Genomic DNA, 20,245 nt, shown 5'->3' with positions numbered 1-20,245 from the left:
AAGTTTAGATTTGCTTCTGTTAATTTTGATGTAGATCCCCAAGAACTGCAAATCCAACTGTTAGTATATTACTGATGAAATATACTTTGTTTCAAATTTAAAGTTAAAACATTAACATCAAGAAGATGACTAGTTAACTTATAAAACATAACTCTGTTTTTAACAATTTCTACTTCAACAGTTCAAATCTCCTCAACATTAAAGGAAAATGACTTCATATACTATTACATACACTGACCCCTCCACATCCCTTTCCTCCCCTCGAAGACAAACAAAGACTTTGGGGTTCCTTCGTGTACCTTTTTCTGATGCAGCTGCTTTGGTACATTCTAGTAGTAGATGACCTGGCTCCCATTGGGACACTTGCTTGTTTTTCCTTCCACGTTTTCTTTTGAAATGATGGGCCAGAAAAATGACAGATATTGCACTCACTGCTGTGACTGTGAACAGCTTCTTTAAACCAGGTGAAAGATTTATCTGAAAATTAAAGAATGTGACTTCATTGGAAATCCATGCTTCTTCACTCTGGACTCCTTTTGGTGTGTTCAACCTGGGCATCTGAGGAACTAAGAGATTCTGTTCTCACTCTGAGAAATAATAATTATTATTGACAAATTACTTCTTAAATTTTGTGATGGCCAGGTGAGAGCCAAAGGGATTTGTGGGACATCTACAGCTGCACTGAGAGCCACACTGCAAGGTATATTACAAATTCTTTTCAGTAATTCGTCACATGAATAATAGAAAAAAATCATTTCTGAGCCATATTTTGCAAAGCCAAATAGAAGCCTTCTTTACTCCATTTCTGTGTATTACAGCAAGAGAACATGGCTCACTCTTCAATGTACCTATTCTCCGAGGGACATAACTGCAGTGTTTTCAAGTAATTCTGATGTTTTTCACTCTATCACTTATCAAACATGGTTACAGGCAACTAGCATCTCTTTTCTCTGGATCTCTACAATGTAATGACAGCAACTCCTCCCTGCATTTGTCCTGAGGTAGCTCTAGGGACACATCTTATATTCCCTACATACAAGCAGTATCAGCTTCACAACACTCTCAGCCTACCAACCTGAAAATAAAGGTCAGAATGAACATACTCTTTACCAAAATGTGAGGGACTGTTAACCATGTTGCTATTTTTACAGCACTACGTCAATGAAAGAAATCACACAAGGTCCATTTATGAAAGAAAATTCTGCAATTAATAGAGCCTTAAATGTTATATTGGACAATCTTTCCATGCATAAAACAAACACAAACAACCAAAAAAAATAACAAAAAATAATCTGGTTCTATTCTTTATAAGATTCACCGCCTCATTTTAGTAATTTGTCACTTATTTAATCAAGCAGAAGTGACTCAGGAGCGAGAAGTACACTTTTTGATTTCTGATTAAGAGCAATCATTTTGATTAACTTAGAGAGTGGTACTGCCAGTCTTTGAGACTGCACTCCATACTGTTTCCCAAAATTTTACCAACTGCTACATTTAGTTTTTAACCACCTAGAAATTCTACAGAAAGGATAGTTCAGGTATTTTGATTATACAAAATGAAGACACACAAACATTGCAGAAAAAGCTGTCTGCTTAGTCTGATATATGATGATACACCATCAGCAGGAAAAGATAAAAGAAAGTTACTCTAGATACTAAGGCCAAGACACTCCTCACAAATTTAGCTCATATTAAGATCAGAAGAAAGAGTATAATATTACAATTAAACTTTAAAAATGTATTACAAACTATAATACTCAGATAACGTGTGTATTACCTGTGTGAGAGAGTGATACCAAGACACGGGAAGGTGAAATGCCCGTAGAGCCACTGTCTTCAGAGAAAAGCGTGCCTCGGTAACAGCCTCCTCTGACATGGCTCCTTCTCTCCCATAACCTCATTAAGTGGAATTACGTCAAAAACATCAGTCACAGATGTCCTCTGAATGCTGTCGAACAAAGGATGAAGAATTATGCAACATAAGCCCAGGACAACTTTCTTCTACAGGCCCGCTACCCTCAGGTAACAGGTACCCGACTCATCTGAGCGATGCTCGTGCAGAGGGATTTGTGCTTAATGAAAAAGCAGTGCGTTGCTGGCCTGGCTCCAGCCCATTGTAACTGCCCTCTGCAAAGGGCTGTGTGTCTAAGGAAGGACCTACAGAAAGCCGTCTGCTTTATTATCCAAAAGCTCACTGCCTGTATACTCCAAAATGTACACAAGACAGCTATACGATGGCTGCTGTCAGCAGAACATACGCACCAGCTCAAAGAGTCCAGGGGCAGACAGGAAGATTCTCACTGAGAGATTCAGCGTATCAGCGTATTCAGCGATAAGGAATAAATACCACAGCCTGACGTAACCTCACTCTGAGATGAACACCACCCTCTCCCGACGCTGAACACAGCGCAAACCTCCAACCGCACCTCAGCGCACGGTGACATCCCCACAGGGCAGCTCTCTGCCCGGACAGACACCCCGGGAGCTCCGGGCGGGGACGCCGAGCCTCGCGGCGCTCCGCCGGCCCAAGCGGGTGGCGGGTGGCATCCGGCTCCCGCTCTCCTCGGCACCCACCCAAATCCCAGGTACCAGCAGAGTCCCGCTGTGCGGCGGCGCTGCGGGTACCGCTCTCGGTTACCTGTAGCACAGCCACAAGCCGCCCCGGGCGGCTCCCTCCCCGCTCCCGCCGCTGCTAGGAGACGGAGCGGATCCGCTTCCGGGCCGGCGCGGAAGCGGCCGAGGTCGTTAGGGAGGTGGCTTCTACCGCGTGAGGACGACCCGCGGCGGCCATCTTTCCGCAGGGCAGCCTTCCCCTGCAAGCGGCCGGGCAGGGCGGAGCGAGAACCTGCGGCCGCCATCTTTGTGCGGGGCGCGCCCGTAGCGGCTGCATCCGGTGTGTGCCCGTCCGCTTGCGGGAGGGGGCGCTGTGCCCGCGGCCCGGCTGCCGTCGCGGTCACCTCTTCGCCGCGGCCCGCGGGGTGGCGGAGCGCCGCGTCCCCGAGGCACATCCTCAGCAGGGGCGGGGTGGCCGCGGTCCCGCTCGGCCGTAGGCTCGGTGCGCTCTCACGGTAAGAGAAGGAAGGGGATGGTTTCGGCGCCCTGAGGGGATAGGAGGCGGGCGGGCGGGCGGTGGCTACGTCCGGACTCGGAGTGCGAGGCGGCCCGGCTCCAGCCATCGCTGTGCCCGGCAGGCCGGGCCGGGCCTTCCTGGCGGGCTCGGTGCTCTGAGTGCCGGCTGGTGTGGGTTAGAAGGGAATGGGCAGGCTGAGGGCTTTAGAAGGCAGCGTAACGTAAGTATTGTGTAACCTCACACGCGTGTCAGCTCTCGGTTCGAGCTTTTTTTTTAATGTCCTTTCGGCGATTTAGCACTCAGTATTCAGTTCATCGGTTATGACTTATCATTTTCAGTGTAACCCTTGCACTCTGTCATTTGTCTGCCTGCTTTCAAGCTTAAATCTAAAATACGCTTCCCAAAGAAAAACTGACTTTTTTAACTGTCGTAGGTGGAATTGTAGAATCATGTTAATCAGAGTTCTAAGCACCATGTTAAAAAAGAGAATGATGTTTATCTATCTATATATTCAGGTCCTTGGTTAAATCGTAGGCCATAACCATGTGTGAGATAGCGCAGGTGTGTGAGTGTAGGCACACATTTTTCTTTCTTACATTTCAGATGTAGTATTGGTTGTGCATTACAAGAAATTTCTTCTCCGTAAAAGCGGAGATGCACTGGCACAGCTGCCCAGGGAGGTGATGGAGTCACCAAACCTGGAGGTGGTCCAGATCTGTGGGGATGTGGCCCTGAGGGCCACAGTTTAATGGACAGTATTGGTGGTAGATTACAGCCTGACGTAATGATCTTAGAGGTCTTTTCCAACCTTAATGATTTTATGAAACGATACAAGGGAAAGCATCTAATGAAAGTGACTCAGTAACGTTGTGTCTTGCTCGGTGAGTAGTTCTTGCTGCTTAGATCCAGGCAGCAGGTATCAAAAATATGGACTGGATAACAGAGTAGAAAGGAATAGGATGTGAAACTAAGGAGTGGTCTTCCTTTGGTCCTTTTGATTACATTTGTTTTATTACCAAACTTTTTCAAGTTTAATAAAAAATGAGATTTTTTTTGTTGTTTTGCATACGTTGTTGTTGTGGAGTCATAGGCTGTCACTGAGTTCTTTAGAATGTTGATTAAAAAATGTATGTCTTAAACATCTGAATATGCACATCTGAGGCATAGGGCATGTGCAGTTTGCAGTGAATGCTGGTGTTGTGTTTTTTTTTCTGAGCGTGAAGAATATTTCTGCAGTAATTAATTACTGAAAGCTACAGAGCTCTTTACTCTTTAAGTACTTAAACACCCAGATACAGAATCACATCCCTGTGCCACTCTATCTTGGTTATTGATATTTGAAAGAGAAAATAAACACGACTGTTCCAGTGTGTCAGTAGTGAAATAACCTCAAGTGTAAATGGAGAACCCTGAGCTTACTGCTAACTGGCTAAATACACTGTTATTCAGAGCTGTGTGGTCAAAGTAATTAAAGCCTATAATGAAGATACAGTTACTGCTTGAAGCAGCTGTTGTCTTCAGAATAATCCTTTTGTTGTTAGTCTTCCGCCAGCATTGCACAATCGAGTTCTGTTTTTGTTTTGTGTACTAAACTTAAAACTTATTTGACTGGGATTTATGTAAGATTAGCTTTTTATAATTCTCTTTCAATTTCTCAAATTACTTCATTTATACGTGTTCATAGGGCAAGTATTCAGGTGTGTGGGAGCAGTCCTGTAAAACGATCTGATTAAAGGGCTCTGGGGACATCAGCTGAATGAAAATATTTGTGTATTTCAACGTCTGTTGAAGTGTTAACTACCACGATTAGATGAATGGAAATTTGGATTTTTAGCTTTAATTAAAAAATTAAAAACAAACAGAAACAACTATTTAAAATCTACTATGTTTTTTAAGAAAGGCTTTAGTAAGTTTTCAAGGTTACTTGAACCCTTAGTGTTTATTGTTTTTTCTATGTGTATATACAGGCCATCTCTGGTAGGCACCACAAAAGTCTTATAATGCCATGGAATTCTGCTGAATAATTAATGGCTTGTTGGTAATCATGCTTTAAAATATTGTTCATGCTTTTGTGATGGCTTACATGAGTTAGTTGTCTTGTTTGTTTGTTTCTTAGTGTTGGTTTTGCAATTCCAGTGGTGAGCAATAGCTATTAAATAGATATCTGGCAGAATGAGTTGAAGTTCATCCTTCATTCGTTGCTTTTTATTGCTTGGAATATTTCATTCAGAAATGCACTTTTGTAAAGTAAGCCTAAGGTTTTAGTAAGCCATTATACTAAGCCTTGAATCAGCTTTAATTCACCTTGACAACTTTTAAGTTAAGGTTTTATTTGAAACTCACTCATCCATTTTTAGCATTTGTGTAGACATTGCAAACTGTGCAAGACATAACGTGCATAAATCCTTCTGTTTCCTTTCTGGAAAGGAAGTTTACGGTTCAAACCAGAATTTCCAGTATGACAAAGCTGATGAGTTTTTGCCTGAAAAACTGTTGTATTTGTATTTGAAGTCTTTCAGCAATACTGCAAATAGACACAAGCTGAGAAAATATTTTTTCCCTCTGAAACTTATATTCAAGAATAATGCTCTGTAAAGGTTCTTTCATTGATCAGGGAAGAGAATTTAGACATAACTTGGTCAGAAATCCCATATTATTTACTGTTGTGTTTCTAGCCGTGTGGTCTTAGGTCTTTTATCGTAAAGCTGTTGACATGCACAAAGATTGAAAGATACACATGCACGCTTCAATATGTGTGTACATGTCATATATATAATTATATGTATAATTAATATAATAAACATGTCATATATATGTATTTCTATTAAAATATTTTATACATTCATATGTAGATGTGTATACATATATATATATATAGAGATGAAACGAATCTTCATATGCCTTACGTTATTTTTATAGGTATATTATATACAATTGCAATATATAAAGCATTTATATAGTATGGTAAGAACACATTAAAAAAATGTGTTCAGTAATTGGAGAAAACTGAAATGAAAAATGTCTTATTACAGGACAGTAGAAATGAACACCAAATCAAAGATTAAAAAGCTGGAAGTTTACTAGGAAGTGTGTCTGAGATGCTTACCAAAGTTTTGTTCCCAATCTCCACTGCCAGAGCTTTGGATTACCCAGTACTGAAAGCAGTCATGCAGGTGAAGAAACAGGTCTAGAGCTGCCAAAGCGAACAGGAGAAGTGGAAAGACGCTGCCAGAGGTTGCAGACAGTTAGAAGAAAGTGCACTGCTGAATTAGGTTGGAAGTTTGCTTGCCTGCCTTGGTAAAGGAAAGTGAGATTGGATGGATAATAGGGCAATGAACATTTAAGGCTTCTTGGGCTTCAGAGATCAGGGTATCAACAGCAATTGTTTAAGAGGCAAAACTGGAGCGAAAGTCAGGTGAGTACTTATGTGAACATAATGTAGCCAAGTTCAGGTTTTTAAAATTGAAATAATGATGCAAAAGTGAATGTATTTAGCATTTCTTATTTCTGATGCTTCTGTGTCTGCATCAGGGTTGTTGGAAGAACTCAAGCAAGAGAGGTTTGCTGGGCATTCGTACTACACATCAGTTACGAGTTTCAGCTTGCTTTTGATATATCATGTGCCTGCTATCTAGTATGTTTCTTTGTAAATAAATAAAAGCAAGATCAAGTTTCGTTCTGCCTTGAAAAGCAGGTCTTATGGCTTTAGCACACTTCAGCAGGATTGTTTAATAACACTTTGCAGAACATACAGTCCTGAGTAGGCTTGAAAGCTGTCACTTTTTTTTTTTTTTTTTGGCCTTTTGAGTGCCATGGTAGAAGCCAGGAAGATGAGTAGTTCAGTCACGTGGCTTTGCTCCATTCATTTAGGTTTATGCCCTAAAACTCAGAAAAATAGAGGATTGCAATTTTTTTTTAGAACTCAGCTGTATTTAATTTGGACTCTTGGTTCCCTTACTTTTAATAAGTTATTTATTTTAACATTTTAAAAAGGCACATTCTTGTAAAGATTGTATATTAGATTTCTACTATTACTGTATACTGTAAGGAATTGGGTTTTACTCATCCTCACTCCTGTTGAAATGTCTTCTTGGTCTTGGGAATCCCAGCTTCTGGATCTAGGAAAATAAAGCGTCTGAAGATGGCATCACTCAGCAGCAATTGCCCACACCTGGAATCAGTTGGCGAGATAACAAAGGAGGAATTGATACAGAAGTCTCATGTGAGTTGTAGCACATTCCTTCCTTCCTATCTCAGTTAAACGTCCTCATGAATTTAGTTGTACAGCTCAGCATGTATTGCTGGGCATAAAGTGCAAAAAAAAAAAAAGTGCTAAATATGGAGTAAAATCTTTTTGTGCTGCTGTAATAAAGTTTAAACTAAATATGGGACAAATAATGGACTTTAAAGGTGAAAGTCTTTTTTTCCATACCTAATGTTTAAGAGTGTATTTCCCATCAGTGTTTTTGAAAGCAAGTGGTGTTTTAATGGAAATATCACTTAAAAGAGATAAGCAGAACTTCTTCAAATGCTGCTATTGTGGCAACTAGTTACATAGAATGTAGAAGTGTATCTATAGAATAGGTAGCATGACTGATGTTTCGAGTGGAAACTGTGACGGAGAAATGATTTTTGTTGGATCACAGTTTATTTCCTGATAGAGGAGCCACAGGTTGAAAACCTGTCTGAACTCTTGGTTTCTTGCTAGTATTAATAAAGAGAACAGAAGATTTTGTAACTCATTTTAATAACTGGGAAATGATGAAAAATCAACCCTTTTCCATCCACGGTATTTCTTTGTAGAAGAGGAGCAGTTGTTTGCTGCTGAGAGGAATAGCTTTTCTCCAGTGTTGTCTCCTCTGTAAACCTTTGCAAGGAGAGTTGAATGTATGGAAATAGGAATGTGCAAGTGTTACAAGTTCCATTTTCATTTCTCTTGATGTTAAATTGATAAGCAAGACTAACTTTGATGATAACATGGCATGAAATACATTTATGCTTTATTTAGAGGAACATTTCTTCGATGAAATCTCACAGCTATAAGATTTCACTAGAGATACATGAAGCTTAAAATTGGTTTAAGAGAAACAAAAATTGAGCTGGTATCAACACATTTTTTTTTCTATATTAAAGATTAGTTGATGGTTGAAATTCAGTTGATAGGTGGTCTTACAGTATTTTCTCTCAGTTTGTCTTGAGGTTGTGGTTTACTGACGACAGTAAATAAAAATCAATCTTCGTTTGTGTGTTTAACTGAACAGGGCACTTGTCAGGACTGTAAAGTTAGAGGACCCAACCTCTGGGCATGCTTGGAGGTAAGTGGCTCAATTGTAATCTTCTGGAAGGCTACAGATAGAAGTTGGTAGTGTTTTTTGTTGATGGAAGGAACTACACTGAAGTTCTTTTTCTTGCAACTTACTGTGTTTGAAATGAGATTTTTTTTTATAAGAAGCCAGCATATTAAGATTTCTTCCTGTTTTGTAGCTTAAAAAAAAAAAAAAAAGTAAATCTTTCCAACATGTCTGTAGATAATATATTGTTCCTGAATAAATTAAGCTACTTTTTCTAACCTTCTCGTACAATTTTTAATAACAGCATCTAGCAGTAAATGGTGGCTTTGTAAGATTATCCAAACAGATACTCTGAATTTTGATTCTTGAAGATAAGTAGTACTTTCCCCCTTTTTTAAACATGTAGAAACATCCTTCAGACTTACCTGCATTTTGTACTGTATTTGCTCTATATGTAGTTCTATCTGAAATATATTGTTACCTTATTCTTTCTGTCTGCAAAAAAAAAAAAAAAGTGTATTTAAATAAAAAAGATAGAAAGGAAGGAAAAACAGCCACGTTTAATGTCTCTTTATTTGATCCGAAGTTTAATTACATATAAAAATCCTCTTGGTGGTAGCAAGACAAGTAGGAAGAGGTGTTGAGGGATGCATAAACCTGGCAGGTGGGGAAATGCTGTGAAGCTTAAAGCTTGTTTTTTATTTCTCACTTAGAACTCTTGGACTCTTATTGAAAAACTTAATTTCATACCAACAGTTCCAGTTGAGTTTTCTGATTACAATAGTACATTAAAAGTTTCATGCTGTGATACATCTCCTCTTGGATGAATTAACATCTTGTCTTCACCTTTTGTGCATAGAAAAACAGCGAGCACATGGTGAGATCCCAGCATGTTAACTATCCGTAACCTAACCAACACCTGTGATTATTTAATGTAGAAATTTGACTGCCCAGCTGCAATTTGATTGCATAAATTAACATGCTTAGAGCACTATACAGATAGCATGCTGTACCCTCTTAGAGAATTGTCTTAACTCATGCAAACAAGGAATTAATGGAAACTGCTTGAAGATTGACAACTGCGAGATTTCATATTCAACTCAGCCAAGCGTTTTGCAATTAACAAAATTAAACTCAACAATTGAAGTTAACAACTGCTTTGGATCTTTCAATTAAAATGTAGTGAGCACCTAGCCATACAGTGCCAGAAACCTTTAAATAAAGGTAAAGAATCATTGAGTAGTGAGAAAGTTCTGTGACAAATAGGCCTTATATATAAGGGTATAAAGGCATTTTTATATAAATACGTCATGCTTCTAGTTTGTAGTCCATCAGTGTTTTTGACACTGAGCTAACAATATTTTCTGTCACGGTCTCTATCAAATAATGAATTGTAAAAAAATATTTTGACTTTAATTTGAACTAAAATATCAAAATGGCAAAGAAAAATGATAATTCCAGAAATACTAACTGTCTAATGCTCTCCATCAGCGTAAGGAGTTGAGTTAGATCCTGCAGCATTTTTACTTATCTTCAGGTAATATTTATTTTAACACTTACTGTGCATGTCTCTTGGTTTCTGTAGGAACCTGCAAGTTTGAAATATTAGTGCATTTAAAATGGACTGGCAGTGTGCTCCTGTTCTGTGCACCTGTTTGATGCCACTTTTTAATTCTGTATACTTCATATCTTATTCAACAGAACAGATGTACATATGTTGGCTGTGGTGAATCCCATGTTGATCACAGTACCACCCATTCTCAGGTAAGTGTATTTGTTAGTAATGCAGTAGCTTGGAGCAGTGAAGAATCACAGAACCTTCTTAACCTATTTAATGAAGTTGATAATATATGTTGGCATAACACTTTATTTTTTGGTTTTTTTTTTCCACTTATAGGATCATGTTTTACTAGCTTGAGGATGTGTGAATAAGATCTTTGTGCAGCTGCATAATCATTTATGTAATTCTGAACCTAGAGCTCCCATAAAGACTTTGGTGAATATTGAAGGGAATAGTAAAAGAAACACAAAAAAGAACCCCACCCACATAAACAGTGACAATTTTCAAGATCTGTAGACAAAAATCTTCTTGAGTACTTCAAGTTTTATGCTGTGCTTTCATCTGCCATCATGGGATTATGATTGCTTGATGAATGAGAGAAGTTGTATTAACAAAGATAGAATAAAACATGTTAAAAACAGTGATTCTTAATTCATGAAACTGGTGCTTTGTTTGTGTGTTATGGTCCCTGTTATAGTGGCTTCAGATAAAAACTCTGTAAATCAAGCTGAACACGTCCTCTCCTGCTAGATTTTGATTTTAGATCCAGGTTGGTAGGAGCAGTGGTGTGTGTGCTGTGTGTTTGCCAGCATGCTGAGTTCTGGCTGGGCTGACCAGCTTGAGTGCATCTGTTTGGATCTTAAAATTGTGGTTTCTTCAGTGCACGTAATGTGTGACTGGAGCCTTTGCCAAAATGAAGCAAATAAGCTACATCACTTTTTCTTAACAAAGAGGAGAAGGATTTGGGGATCCTGATAGATGAAAAGCTGGATGTGAGTCAGCAGTGTGCTCCTGCAGCCTGGAAGGCCAGCTGTACCCTGGGCTGCATCAATGGAGGGGCGGCCAGCAGGGTGAGAGGTGTTTGTCCCCCTGTGCTCTGCCCTTGTGAGCCCCATCTGGAGTACTGTGTCTCGGCCTGGGGCCCGTAGCACAGGAGGGATATGGAACTGTTGGAGCGGATCCACAGGAGAGCCATGGAGCAGCTCTCTTGTGAAGGAAGATTGAAGGAGTTTGACTTGTTTAGCTTGGAGAAGGCTCCAGGGAGACCTCATTGCAGCCTTCCAGTGCTTGAAGGGAGCTTGTTACATGATTAGACTGATAGGGTAGGAATAGGGGGGAATAGCTTTAAACTAAAAGAGGGGAGATTTAGGTTAGATGTTAGAAATTTTTTACTCAGAGGGTGATAAGGCAGTGAAACAGTTTGCCTATAAAGGTTGTGGATGCCCATCTCTGGCGGCATTCAAGGCCAGGTTGGATGGGATCCTGGGCAGCCTGATCTAGTGGTTGCCAGCCTTGCCATGGTAGGGAGGCTGGAACTAGATGACCTTTAAGGTCCCCTCCAACCTAAGCCATTCTATGAATATGTTGTTTATTAACATATCCTACTCACTGGCTTTCTGATTAAATGAAATTCTTGCCACCAATTTACAACTCATCTGTTGCAGAAAATAAATTGAGGGCTGCACACTATAAAATTTCTGGTTTTTAGTAATACTGAGGAAGAAAACAAGCAAACAAAAACATTCCCGAACTCTACAACTGATGAATATTAGTGAACAAATGGCATGCTTGCTTCTAAAAGTATGTTTTGATTACATTTTACTCCCACTTCAGACTCTTTTTTTTCTGATACAGTCTACTGCATGTCTATAGACATCAGTATTAAATTTATATTATCTACATACAAGTGTATGTAGGTATACCTCTTTATAGACATACATCTTTAACAAGCTTTTTAAGCTGAATCATAATTCTAAAGCCTTTATATAAAGTCATATAAAGAAGTCACTTATTGCAATTGGAGGACTGCTTAATGAAACTACAGTCCACATTTAGTATTAAGAAACGTCATTACTTTACAAGACCATATTAAGAAAGGGAACTTGGAAGTCAGGCATCCTTGCAGCTGTGTGCAGCTACAAATTTTCCTAATTTGTAGAAAAACTCTCATCTATAAAGGTGGTCAGTGTTGCCATACACACTGAAGAGTGGTGAAAATCTTTGGAGTTTAATAGCAGTTGTGTGTGATCTTACAGTAAGAAAAGAAGTTCACGAAAGAAAGGTGGAAGTTACAACAGTGAAAATACTCTCCATCAAAATTTTGTGCGTCCATAATGTGAAGCTGTCATATGAAGAAGTAATTGAGTCTAGAATTAGTGTTTGTTTTGATAAGAGCAGCTCTTACTGTAAGTGGACTAAAAATCTTGTATTATTCTTCTAATTGCTTGTTAAGTGACCAGTGGCCTGAACTTTATACAGCAAATCAGTAGAATAAAACACCATCCTTACTGTGTGGGAGAAGGAGACTGCTGTTATGATCAATAGCAGACATACTTGAAAAATGAGTTTATTGCAAAACGTAATTCTTCTGACTACAGCCATTTTTCTTGCTTTTATAATTACACAGAAGCATATCACACACGTATGATAGTGGCTTGGAGACTGATTGTATGTTGTTTCTACTTTGAGTGGCTTATGCTAATAATGTGTTGCAGCGTGTTCTAAAATTGTACTAACCGAGTTGCTATAAATATTAAGTATCTTAACATGCACATTTACTTCATTATTGAAAGATCCAGTATTTTAATACTTCTGTTATTTAATTATGCTACATCTGTGAATCTTGTTTTTTTGTGTGTTTTAGGAGACAAAACACTGTCTTACTGTCAACCTTACTACGCTCCGTGTTTGGTGTTATGCCTGTAGTAAGGAAGTGTTCCTGGATAGAAAATTAGGATCTCATTCTCCATTGCCGAATGCAAGATTGACTCAAACGCAAGAAAATAGTGTGCAGGTATTTTTTTTTAACCCAGTGAAATGGACAGCTGTAGCTTTGCAATAAACTTTGTGACTTCTCTTGTGAAACTGGTTTTTCTTAATTCTTGTGACAATACTTGCTGCTCATTTCTCTCTGTTCTTATAAAATTTTTCTGAAGAGACAATGCCAACCTTATATGTTCACACTCTGTACTCTGTGCTTCCTAAGAATGCTGTTTTCATCTTATAGCCTAATTGATTAATAATCAGTAAAAAAAACTCTTAAGGTACAGAAAAAGTAAGGGGTTAAATTTAAGGGTACAATTCTTTCATCTCTTTTAAACGTAGTTGTTCAGCATATATCAGGAAAATGGACGTTATTTCTTTATTGTGTTTAATGTGCTTACATAAAACTGATGAGTAGCTTGGTTAATACTGATAAAAGTGCTGTATTTCTAAAAATATCTTGTTTGGGGAATAGAGTATTGGGAAAGATGATATGTAAGTTGTGTGGAGTGTTTTACTATTCAAGATAGAAGTGGGACAGAAAGATGAGTAGTTTTTTCATGTACATGCCAGCGTCTGAATAGGAGTCATACCATTGGATTTTTTTGTAACATCTGCTAATAGAATTTCTAGAATAGTGGCTTGCTATAAAGCGAAGTCTAGACATCTGAACTTCTGCACTGTGACACTTAACCTGGTTTAGTCTGCCAAAGAAATAGGTATGGTGTACAGTGAAATCAGCAGGACTTTGTCTATCTCACACTGTGTGTAGAATTTTTATGTGCTCTTAAAAAGAGCCTGTCAGGCAGTAATTGTTTGCCTAATAATCTCTTTCTGCATTTGTATGTTTTTGTTTTAGCAGTTTGTCTTTCTTAAATGTAGTGAGCCATCTGGTGGTATATCAGAACCACAAACTGTGGCCTTGATGTGATAACTTCTGTCAAGGAAAGAAAACACTACGACTAGCTTTGTTTCAATCCTTCAGCTATTGTCACAAAATCATGCAATACTATAGCTACTAATATGAAAATAAAGATGAATTATTTCGTGGTAAAATCTATTAATTGTGAAATCCTGGTATGCTCACTTCATGGACAGTAAGATTTTGAAATTCATTCAAATCATTTTAGTTACTAATTGGCAAAGTTAACAGGGAAGGATAAATACAAACACATACACTTTTTTCTTTTTCTCCTTATAAGGATTTTAAAATACCCAGTATTCCCACACTGAAGATTCCATTATCAGCAGTATTTGATGACCTTGATATAGAAGTGGAAGAGGATGAGTTAAAGACTAGAGGTAATGAAAGTAAAATCCAACACTTTATTGATCTTTATTGCATGTGTCTAAGTCTGTTCTCCAGTTATATGTTAGTTCTGTTCTAACTGGAATTGTTTCATTACACTGAACTGGTATCACAAAGGATATGTGTATTTGTTAGAAAGTATTTTAACTGTCATTTTCTTGGTAATACCTGACCAGTAGTAGACTTCTAAGGTGTCACTTTTGAGAATCTAATGCCTATGTTAAGGTAGTTTGTTTTCCTTCAGTGACAGTAAGAGTTATTCTGATATATGTATCTTATTTCTCTTTTACTCATCTGCTATTGATGTTCTCTCCAACAAGTGTGCTGGCATTGACCATAAAGCCTACTTTGCCCCTTCTGTTGTCTGGCATGGTCTTTATGGATATGGCACCACCCCACTAATTTACCATCTGCCCTAAACTCATTAAACCATGTGTTTTATTCCTAGTTATTTTTTTTCCTGCCACTGTGTATATATGAGTTTTTTATTATCCTATGAGTACTTCTGGGAACGTAAATTGTATGGAAGTAATGTACAAATAGAATTGTGCTATACATCCCAGTAACATTGATGAGATTACCTCAAATTTGAAGAAAAAGACTAAAAATTCATTCTGTATATTTTTGATGAAATAAGCATTGAAATATTTCATCATGAGGAAAGAAATCTCTTCAAAAATTTCACTTTTAACATTGCAGGCTGGAGAACTTTTTTAGACTGTTGTCTTATTTCTTTGAAATAGCTGCAGATATTTCAACAGCCATAGTTGAGGATTATTATTACTTTCACATTTAAGTAACAATGACTGTCCTTTCTGTAGCAAGACTTGGAAGGGACTAAGAGTGTGCAGGCTGAGATGTGGGACACAGGACTGTATTTCTACTCACGCGGACAGAAACCTTTTACAGCTTAGTGAGAAAATCCATTTGATGGGAAAAAAAAAAAAAAGTTTACTTTTCAGTTAAATTTTCTAATATACATAAATCCATCTTAAGTTTCACTTTTCTGATATGTACCAGATGAAGGTTAGCCTTATATTTAAAGGATTCTGTTAGAATCAGTGATGTTGTTTGCTAAATGTAAGTTTATCTGTCTTACTGATTCTGTGCTGGTGTTGTTATTTTCCCACACAACAGCAAATTTATTTTGAGGTGAATTAGTTTATTAATTTAATGCTTCAGTAGCTCTGAATAGCAAGTGGTTCAGATGAATTTTTCCCTGAATTGAGATTGTGTGATCATTATGACTTCTTTGAATAGCCTCTCCTCAAATTAGAGACCATTTTTGCTTGCTTCCTCAATCACTGAAAGAATATGTTAGTTGTAGCTTTTATGTGTGTGGGAAAACTATATGTGGATATCAGTCAAGAAAGTAAACAAACTGGGCTTGGAAATAAATTCTTTGTGGTAATCTAAATTGAGCAGTCTGTGTATAACAATAAAGGTATGTAATTGGCAGAGAAAAAGACTGGTTCTAATTTAATTATGGCTCTGGTAATGAGTAGTCACATGGCAAGTACGTTTTGAGTGTTTACTATCATATTTAAATGCTAACATAAACTTGACAAAAGAGTTAAATCTTTGTTTTGGTTATATGGGTAGTATGATTAACTATTTTGAACGCAGCATAGAAACAATTTAACTCAATGTGTAAATCATTTAAGTTCTACCAAGTATAAATGTTTGACAACTGCATTTTAAAATGACACTCTGCAACTGTCATGAAACAGGAATAATTAAGATAAACATGATCTGCTTTTCTGAAGTGTTTTACCCAATACCAAAATGCTAATTACTTTTTCTATGTAGTAATCTAGACACTGTGTTTCTTTTAGTTAAAACTCTGCATTATGATGGGCTTTTTAACTGTGACACAAGCATTTTGATTATCACATATTTACTATGAGATGTTTTTCTTAGCATGCCTTAGATTAGCAGACTTGCTGAATATTTTTTTTTTTTCAGGTCTAACAGGATTAAAAAATATTGGTAACACTTGTTACATGAATGCAGCTTTACAGGCTCTTTCCAACTGGTAAGCAGAATGGTTGTAAATGAGATTTTCTGTTTGCTTGTACGCATATTTTCTCAAGTTGAAGTAATTTGACGGGTCAGACTATTGTAGAAGAAAACGTGTATTTGTTAATTCTCACTCTTGCATGCTACAAGCAGTTGTGTCATTGGTAGAAAAATATATTGTGATATATGAACTAGTCTGTTTTTTACTTGTTTTATTCTAATTCGTAAGTATCCTAAATAAAAATATGTGGTTCTAGAAATCAGAAGAAAAATGTGATGAAACCTATTCTTTTTTTTTTTTTTCCTACGGAAGAAATCATATGAAACACATGAGTGATCTCGAATTGAAAAAAGAAATGTTAAGATCAATTGGTCCAAATTTTGTCCTTACAAAGAATATATGTAACATTCTATTCTAAATCATTTTAGAAATGGCTGGAATGCAATATCTTCTCATTCCAAAGGGGTACCAGTTGACAACAGAAATCTACGAAAACTGAGAAGAAACTTTAACTCTGAAGTTTCTTGCTCTAGGAATGGTTAAGCTTGCTCAGTACTTAAGCTTGTATTATTCTTTCTGTGTGCATCTGCTGTTGGCTGCCAACAGAGGTCACAGGGTTAACTGGACCTTAGTGAGAAGCTCTGTCAGGGAGAGGAGAACAAAGGGAAATCTCTCTAGGAGGTAAAGAGCACACAAGGCATCTAATCATGAGGAAATTATTCTTTTAAAAAATAGCAAAGTTAACGTGTACACAGCAGTGTCTGCTTAGTTGGCTAAAAATAGGTCCAGTCTGTGTGAGAGACATCCAAAAGGGGTGGAGGGAGAGAAGTTAGAATATGCGAGATAGTGACATAGCATGAATTAAACAGACAAATTGTTCTTTCTATAGATATTAAGACCAAGTGCAACGTTGTGCACCTGGGTTGAGTTAATCCAAAACATGAATGCAGTCTGGAGAACTGGTGGACAAAAAAACTGAATGTAAGCTGGTGATGTGTACTTGCAGCCCAGAACTGCAGCCAGCAGGTCAAGGGAGATGATTGTCCCCCTGTGTGCTTCTCTCCTTAGACTCCACCTGGAGTATTGCATTCAGCTCTGGTGCCCCCAGCTTGAGAAGGATGTGAAACTTTTTCAGTGGGTCCAGGGAGAGGCCATGAGAATGATAGAGAGCTGGAGCTCTTAGCCTATGGAGACAGGCTGGGAGAGTTGATTGTTCAGCCTAGAGAAGAGGAAGCTCTGGGGAGATCTTATAGCAGCTTTTGCATTACTTCAGGGATTCCTACAGGAAAGATTGAAGGAGACTCTTTATGAGGGGATAATAATGATAGGATAAGGGGATAAGGGAATGGTTTTAAACTAGAAGAGGGGAGCCTTAAGTCAGATTTTAGAAGGAAATTCTTTACTCAGAGGATGGTGAGGCACTGGAAGAGGTTGCCCAGATAAGGAGGATGTTTGATCTAGATGATCACTAAAATCCTTTCCAGCCTAAGCTATTCTGTAATTATTGTTGCAGTGGTACATATGTATTTGTCATTGCTAGCAAATGTTGCCTTGTATTTGAATCTTGATGGTGAATTCTGGCGCTTCAATAAATGTCAGAATGCACTGGGAGGGCAGTGTTGCCGTATTTCTGAAGTTGTGCTATTAGGAAATGTTTTGCTGAAGCATTTAAGAATGTAGGGTATTGAATTGTTCAATTACATAGTAATATTGCTCTTCTTTTAATAGTCTTTTACGAAATATGGATTTACTCTTCTATTTTAATGCAACGCTAAAAAAAACTTTTTCTTATCTTTTTAAATCAGTCCACCTTTGACACATTTCTTTCTTGACTGTGGAGGCTTAGCCCGAACAGATAAAAAACCAGCAATTTGTAAAAGTTACCTCAAGCTGATGACAGAACTCTGGCACAAAAACAGGTATTGCAACACTTTGATGAAATGATTATAAATAAATTCTGGAGTCGTAAAGGGTGGATTAATCCGTCCTACGTGTCTAACTTTTATTTTGTAGATATCACAGAATTACTATCCTAAAGTAAGGAACTCTATCTTGCATGATTTCTACCATTCTTACAGGCAGTTATCAATATCTACCAATGACAGGATAAAAATTGATGTAATTTGCAGTGAGGAAGACATGACAAGAAATAAGCAATAAGCACTATGAAAAAGTGGCATTGAACTTTTAATAATAGTTTACATCTGTCTGAAATGCATCTAAGAAATTTATTATTTCTCTATTCTTAAATCTGTATCAAATATCAATTGCTTTGAACTCCTTATGTGGTAATTTCTGTTATCTTCATCTAAGGAAGTACAAGTATGCATAGAATGTTAAAGAAATAATTGTCCATAGTGTCAAGACTACATGTGATCCATTGTCTGATTCTCTTATAAGAAATGTAGTATAAAAGGCCTGCTACAGTTTTTGTCAGTTTTCTTTTTGTATAGTTAATTTTGAACTAAATTTGTGTGTAGTTAAGATTAGCATTATTGATGTTGTACATATCATAGTTCAGTTGCAGATTAAGTTATTATCCCAGTAAATTCGGAAAATTCTGCCTGAATGCAGGCTTAAAAAGAATGGTATTTATGGAATTTAAACTTTTTTTTTTAGGCCTGGATCTGTTGTTCCAACTGGTTTATTTCAAGGAATTAAAACTGTTAATCCAACTTTTCGAGGCTACTCTCAACAGGTAAAACTTTCTTATGTGTTTTATGTCACCGAAGCTGTAAAATTGTCTTTTATATTTTAATTTAAAGCTTGAAATACCATGCTTTTTATATACCTATCTTTTTAAAGCAAATTCAAACTATATATTAATTCACCTACAAGTTATATTTTCTTAATTTGAATTTTCATTTAATAATTTAAAAAAATACAGTAATTTAAAAAAATACAGTGTATTTTACAAGTAGCCTTGTGGGAACTGCAAGTTGGTAACCTATTTAACAGGCATGGATTGTTTTATAATAAAAGGCATTCTTCAGTTGATCCTTCAGATAGTATCTTGCTTCATTGATACTGTCTGTAGTACTTTATTAAAAACATTATTACTCAAAGGAGATTTGCTATTTCAATTATCATGTATTGTATTGGTGAGAGGATTAGAACGTATTTTGATGTCCAAATGCTGTGTGGAGTTTTAAAGAAAATGTTTAAAAAGTAACATCAGTGTTTTTTAATTTATATACTTTATTTTTTAAGAGTTCCTGGAAAAGTAGAAAATCATTCTTGGTAACTGACATAAAGGAATCTACAGGGAAACTTAATTCTTGCAGCTTTGAATGCTGAGGAGAATCTTTTCATGGGGTTAGCAGCACCTAAAGAGAGATTTTTAGGTTCTGCCTGGATCGCATTACAACTTTACTTTAGTAGGTTTCATGGCAACAATTAAAGCTAGATCAGTCTTAACTGACCAGCACTCTTCTACTGGTCATCCTCACAAGTTCAGTAAACAGTGATTTTTTTGCTAAAGGGAGAATGGTCATCAGTTAATCTGCATTTAATGTTTTGATCCTTGTTTTCTTGGAAAAGGATTTCCAGCAAGTAAGCATTGATTTTTTTATTATTATTATTTTTTTTTAATTTAATTTAGGTGGGTTTTTTTTGGTAGTGGAAAAAAATACCTAATGCTGTAATTTTTAAGAAAGTAATAAAATGTGTTTTATACCAGAAATCAGTGAAAGAATGTTTTCTGGTCAGCAGCTGTGAGCTTAATAACTAATTGCTCTGGTGGCAATGATGATTGTTATGAAAATGATTATTATGAAATACAACAGGGAAAACGCAGGCAGCTGTAGTTCCAGGAAAAAGAAGTTTTCTACTGTGGTTACTTTTATTAGATATTCTTTACTGTCAGGAACCAAGCTATTGCACAGGTTTTTGAGATTTAGTGGTTTTTAAAGTAGCATTTCCAAACATGAATTAGGCTTGTGGTAATACTTGCCAACTCTTTGTGGAAACAGTGATGGTTCTTGAGGAATCCTGCCTAGGCTTGAGAAGAAAA

The 20,245-nt window shown here is 37.2% G+C and overlaps 2 protein-coding genes across 7 annotated transcripts in view; one reads left to right on the top strand and one right to left on the bottom strand.

Moving 5' to 3' along the window:
• The window catches only part of MIGA1 (mitoguardin 1), a 34,505-nt gene extending 31,769 nt beyond the window's left edge, over window positions 1-2,736 (bottom strand). The window contains exons 1-3 of one of the 2 annotated variants that reach the window (XM_052666749.1): window positions 2,639-2,736; window positions 1,778-1,948; window positions 300-477 (exon numbers count right to left, since the gene is read on the bottom strand). In XM_052666749.1, the coding sequence (XP_052522709.1) occupies window positions 300-477; window positions 1,778-1,876 (277 nt within the window). In that variant the 5' untranslated portion in view covers window positions 1,877-1,948; window positions 2,639-2,736. The remainder of the gene's footprint in view (window positions 1-299; window positions 478-1,777; window positions 1,949-2,638) is intronic. The other variant, XM_052666750.1, reaches the window with a different exon arrangement.
• A 214-nt stretch (window positions 2,737-2,950) lies between these two features.
• Window positions 2,951-20,245, top strand: part of USP33 (ubiquitin specific peptidase 33) — a 35,609-nt gene continuing 18,314 nt past the window's right edge. For 3 of the 5 annotated variants that reach the window (XM_052666718.1, XM_052666717.1, XM_052666715.1), the window contains exons 1-9: window positions 2,951-3,068; window positions 7,180-7,292; window positions 8,332-8,385; window positions 10,063-10,125; window positions 12,786-12,935; window positions 14,107-14,206; window positions 16,179-16,248; window positions 18,039-18,152; window positions 18,853-18,931. In XM_052666718.1, the coding sequence (XP_052522678.1) occupies window positions 7,212-7,292; window positions 8,332-8,385; window positions 10,063-10,125; window positions 12,786-12,935; window positions 14,107-14,206; window positions 16,179-16,248; window positions 18,039-18,152; window positions 18,853-18,931 (711 nt within the window). In that variant the 5' untranslated portion in view covers window positions 2,951-3,068; window positions 7,180-7,211. Of the gene's footprint in view, window positions 3,069-3,157; window positions 3,291-7,179; window positions 7,293-8,331; window positions 8,386-9,074; window positions 9,239-10,062; window positions 10,126-12,785; window positions 12,936-14,106; window positions 14,207-16,178; window positions 16,249-18,038; window positions 18,153-18,852; window positions 18,932-20,245 lie in introns of those variants that run through there. The other 2 variants (XM_052666716.1, XM_052666719.1) reach the window with 2 other exon arrangements.

This window comes from Tympanuchus pallidicinctus, unplaced genomic scaffold (genome assembly GCF_026119805.1).
Source record: "Tympanuchus pallidicinctus isolate F22 unplaced genomic scaffold, pur_lepc_1.0 scaffold7, whole genome shotgun sequence".
NCBI lineage: Eukaryota > Metazoa > Chordata > Aves > Galliformes > Phasianidae > Tympanuchus > Tympanuchus pallidicinctus.
This window is presented reverse-complemented; position numbering and strand designations above follow the sequence as displayed.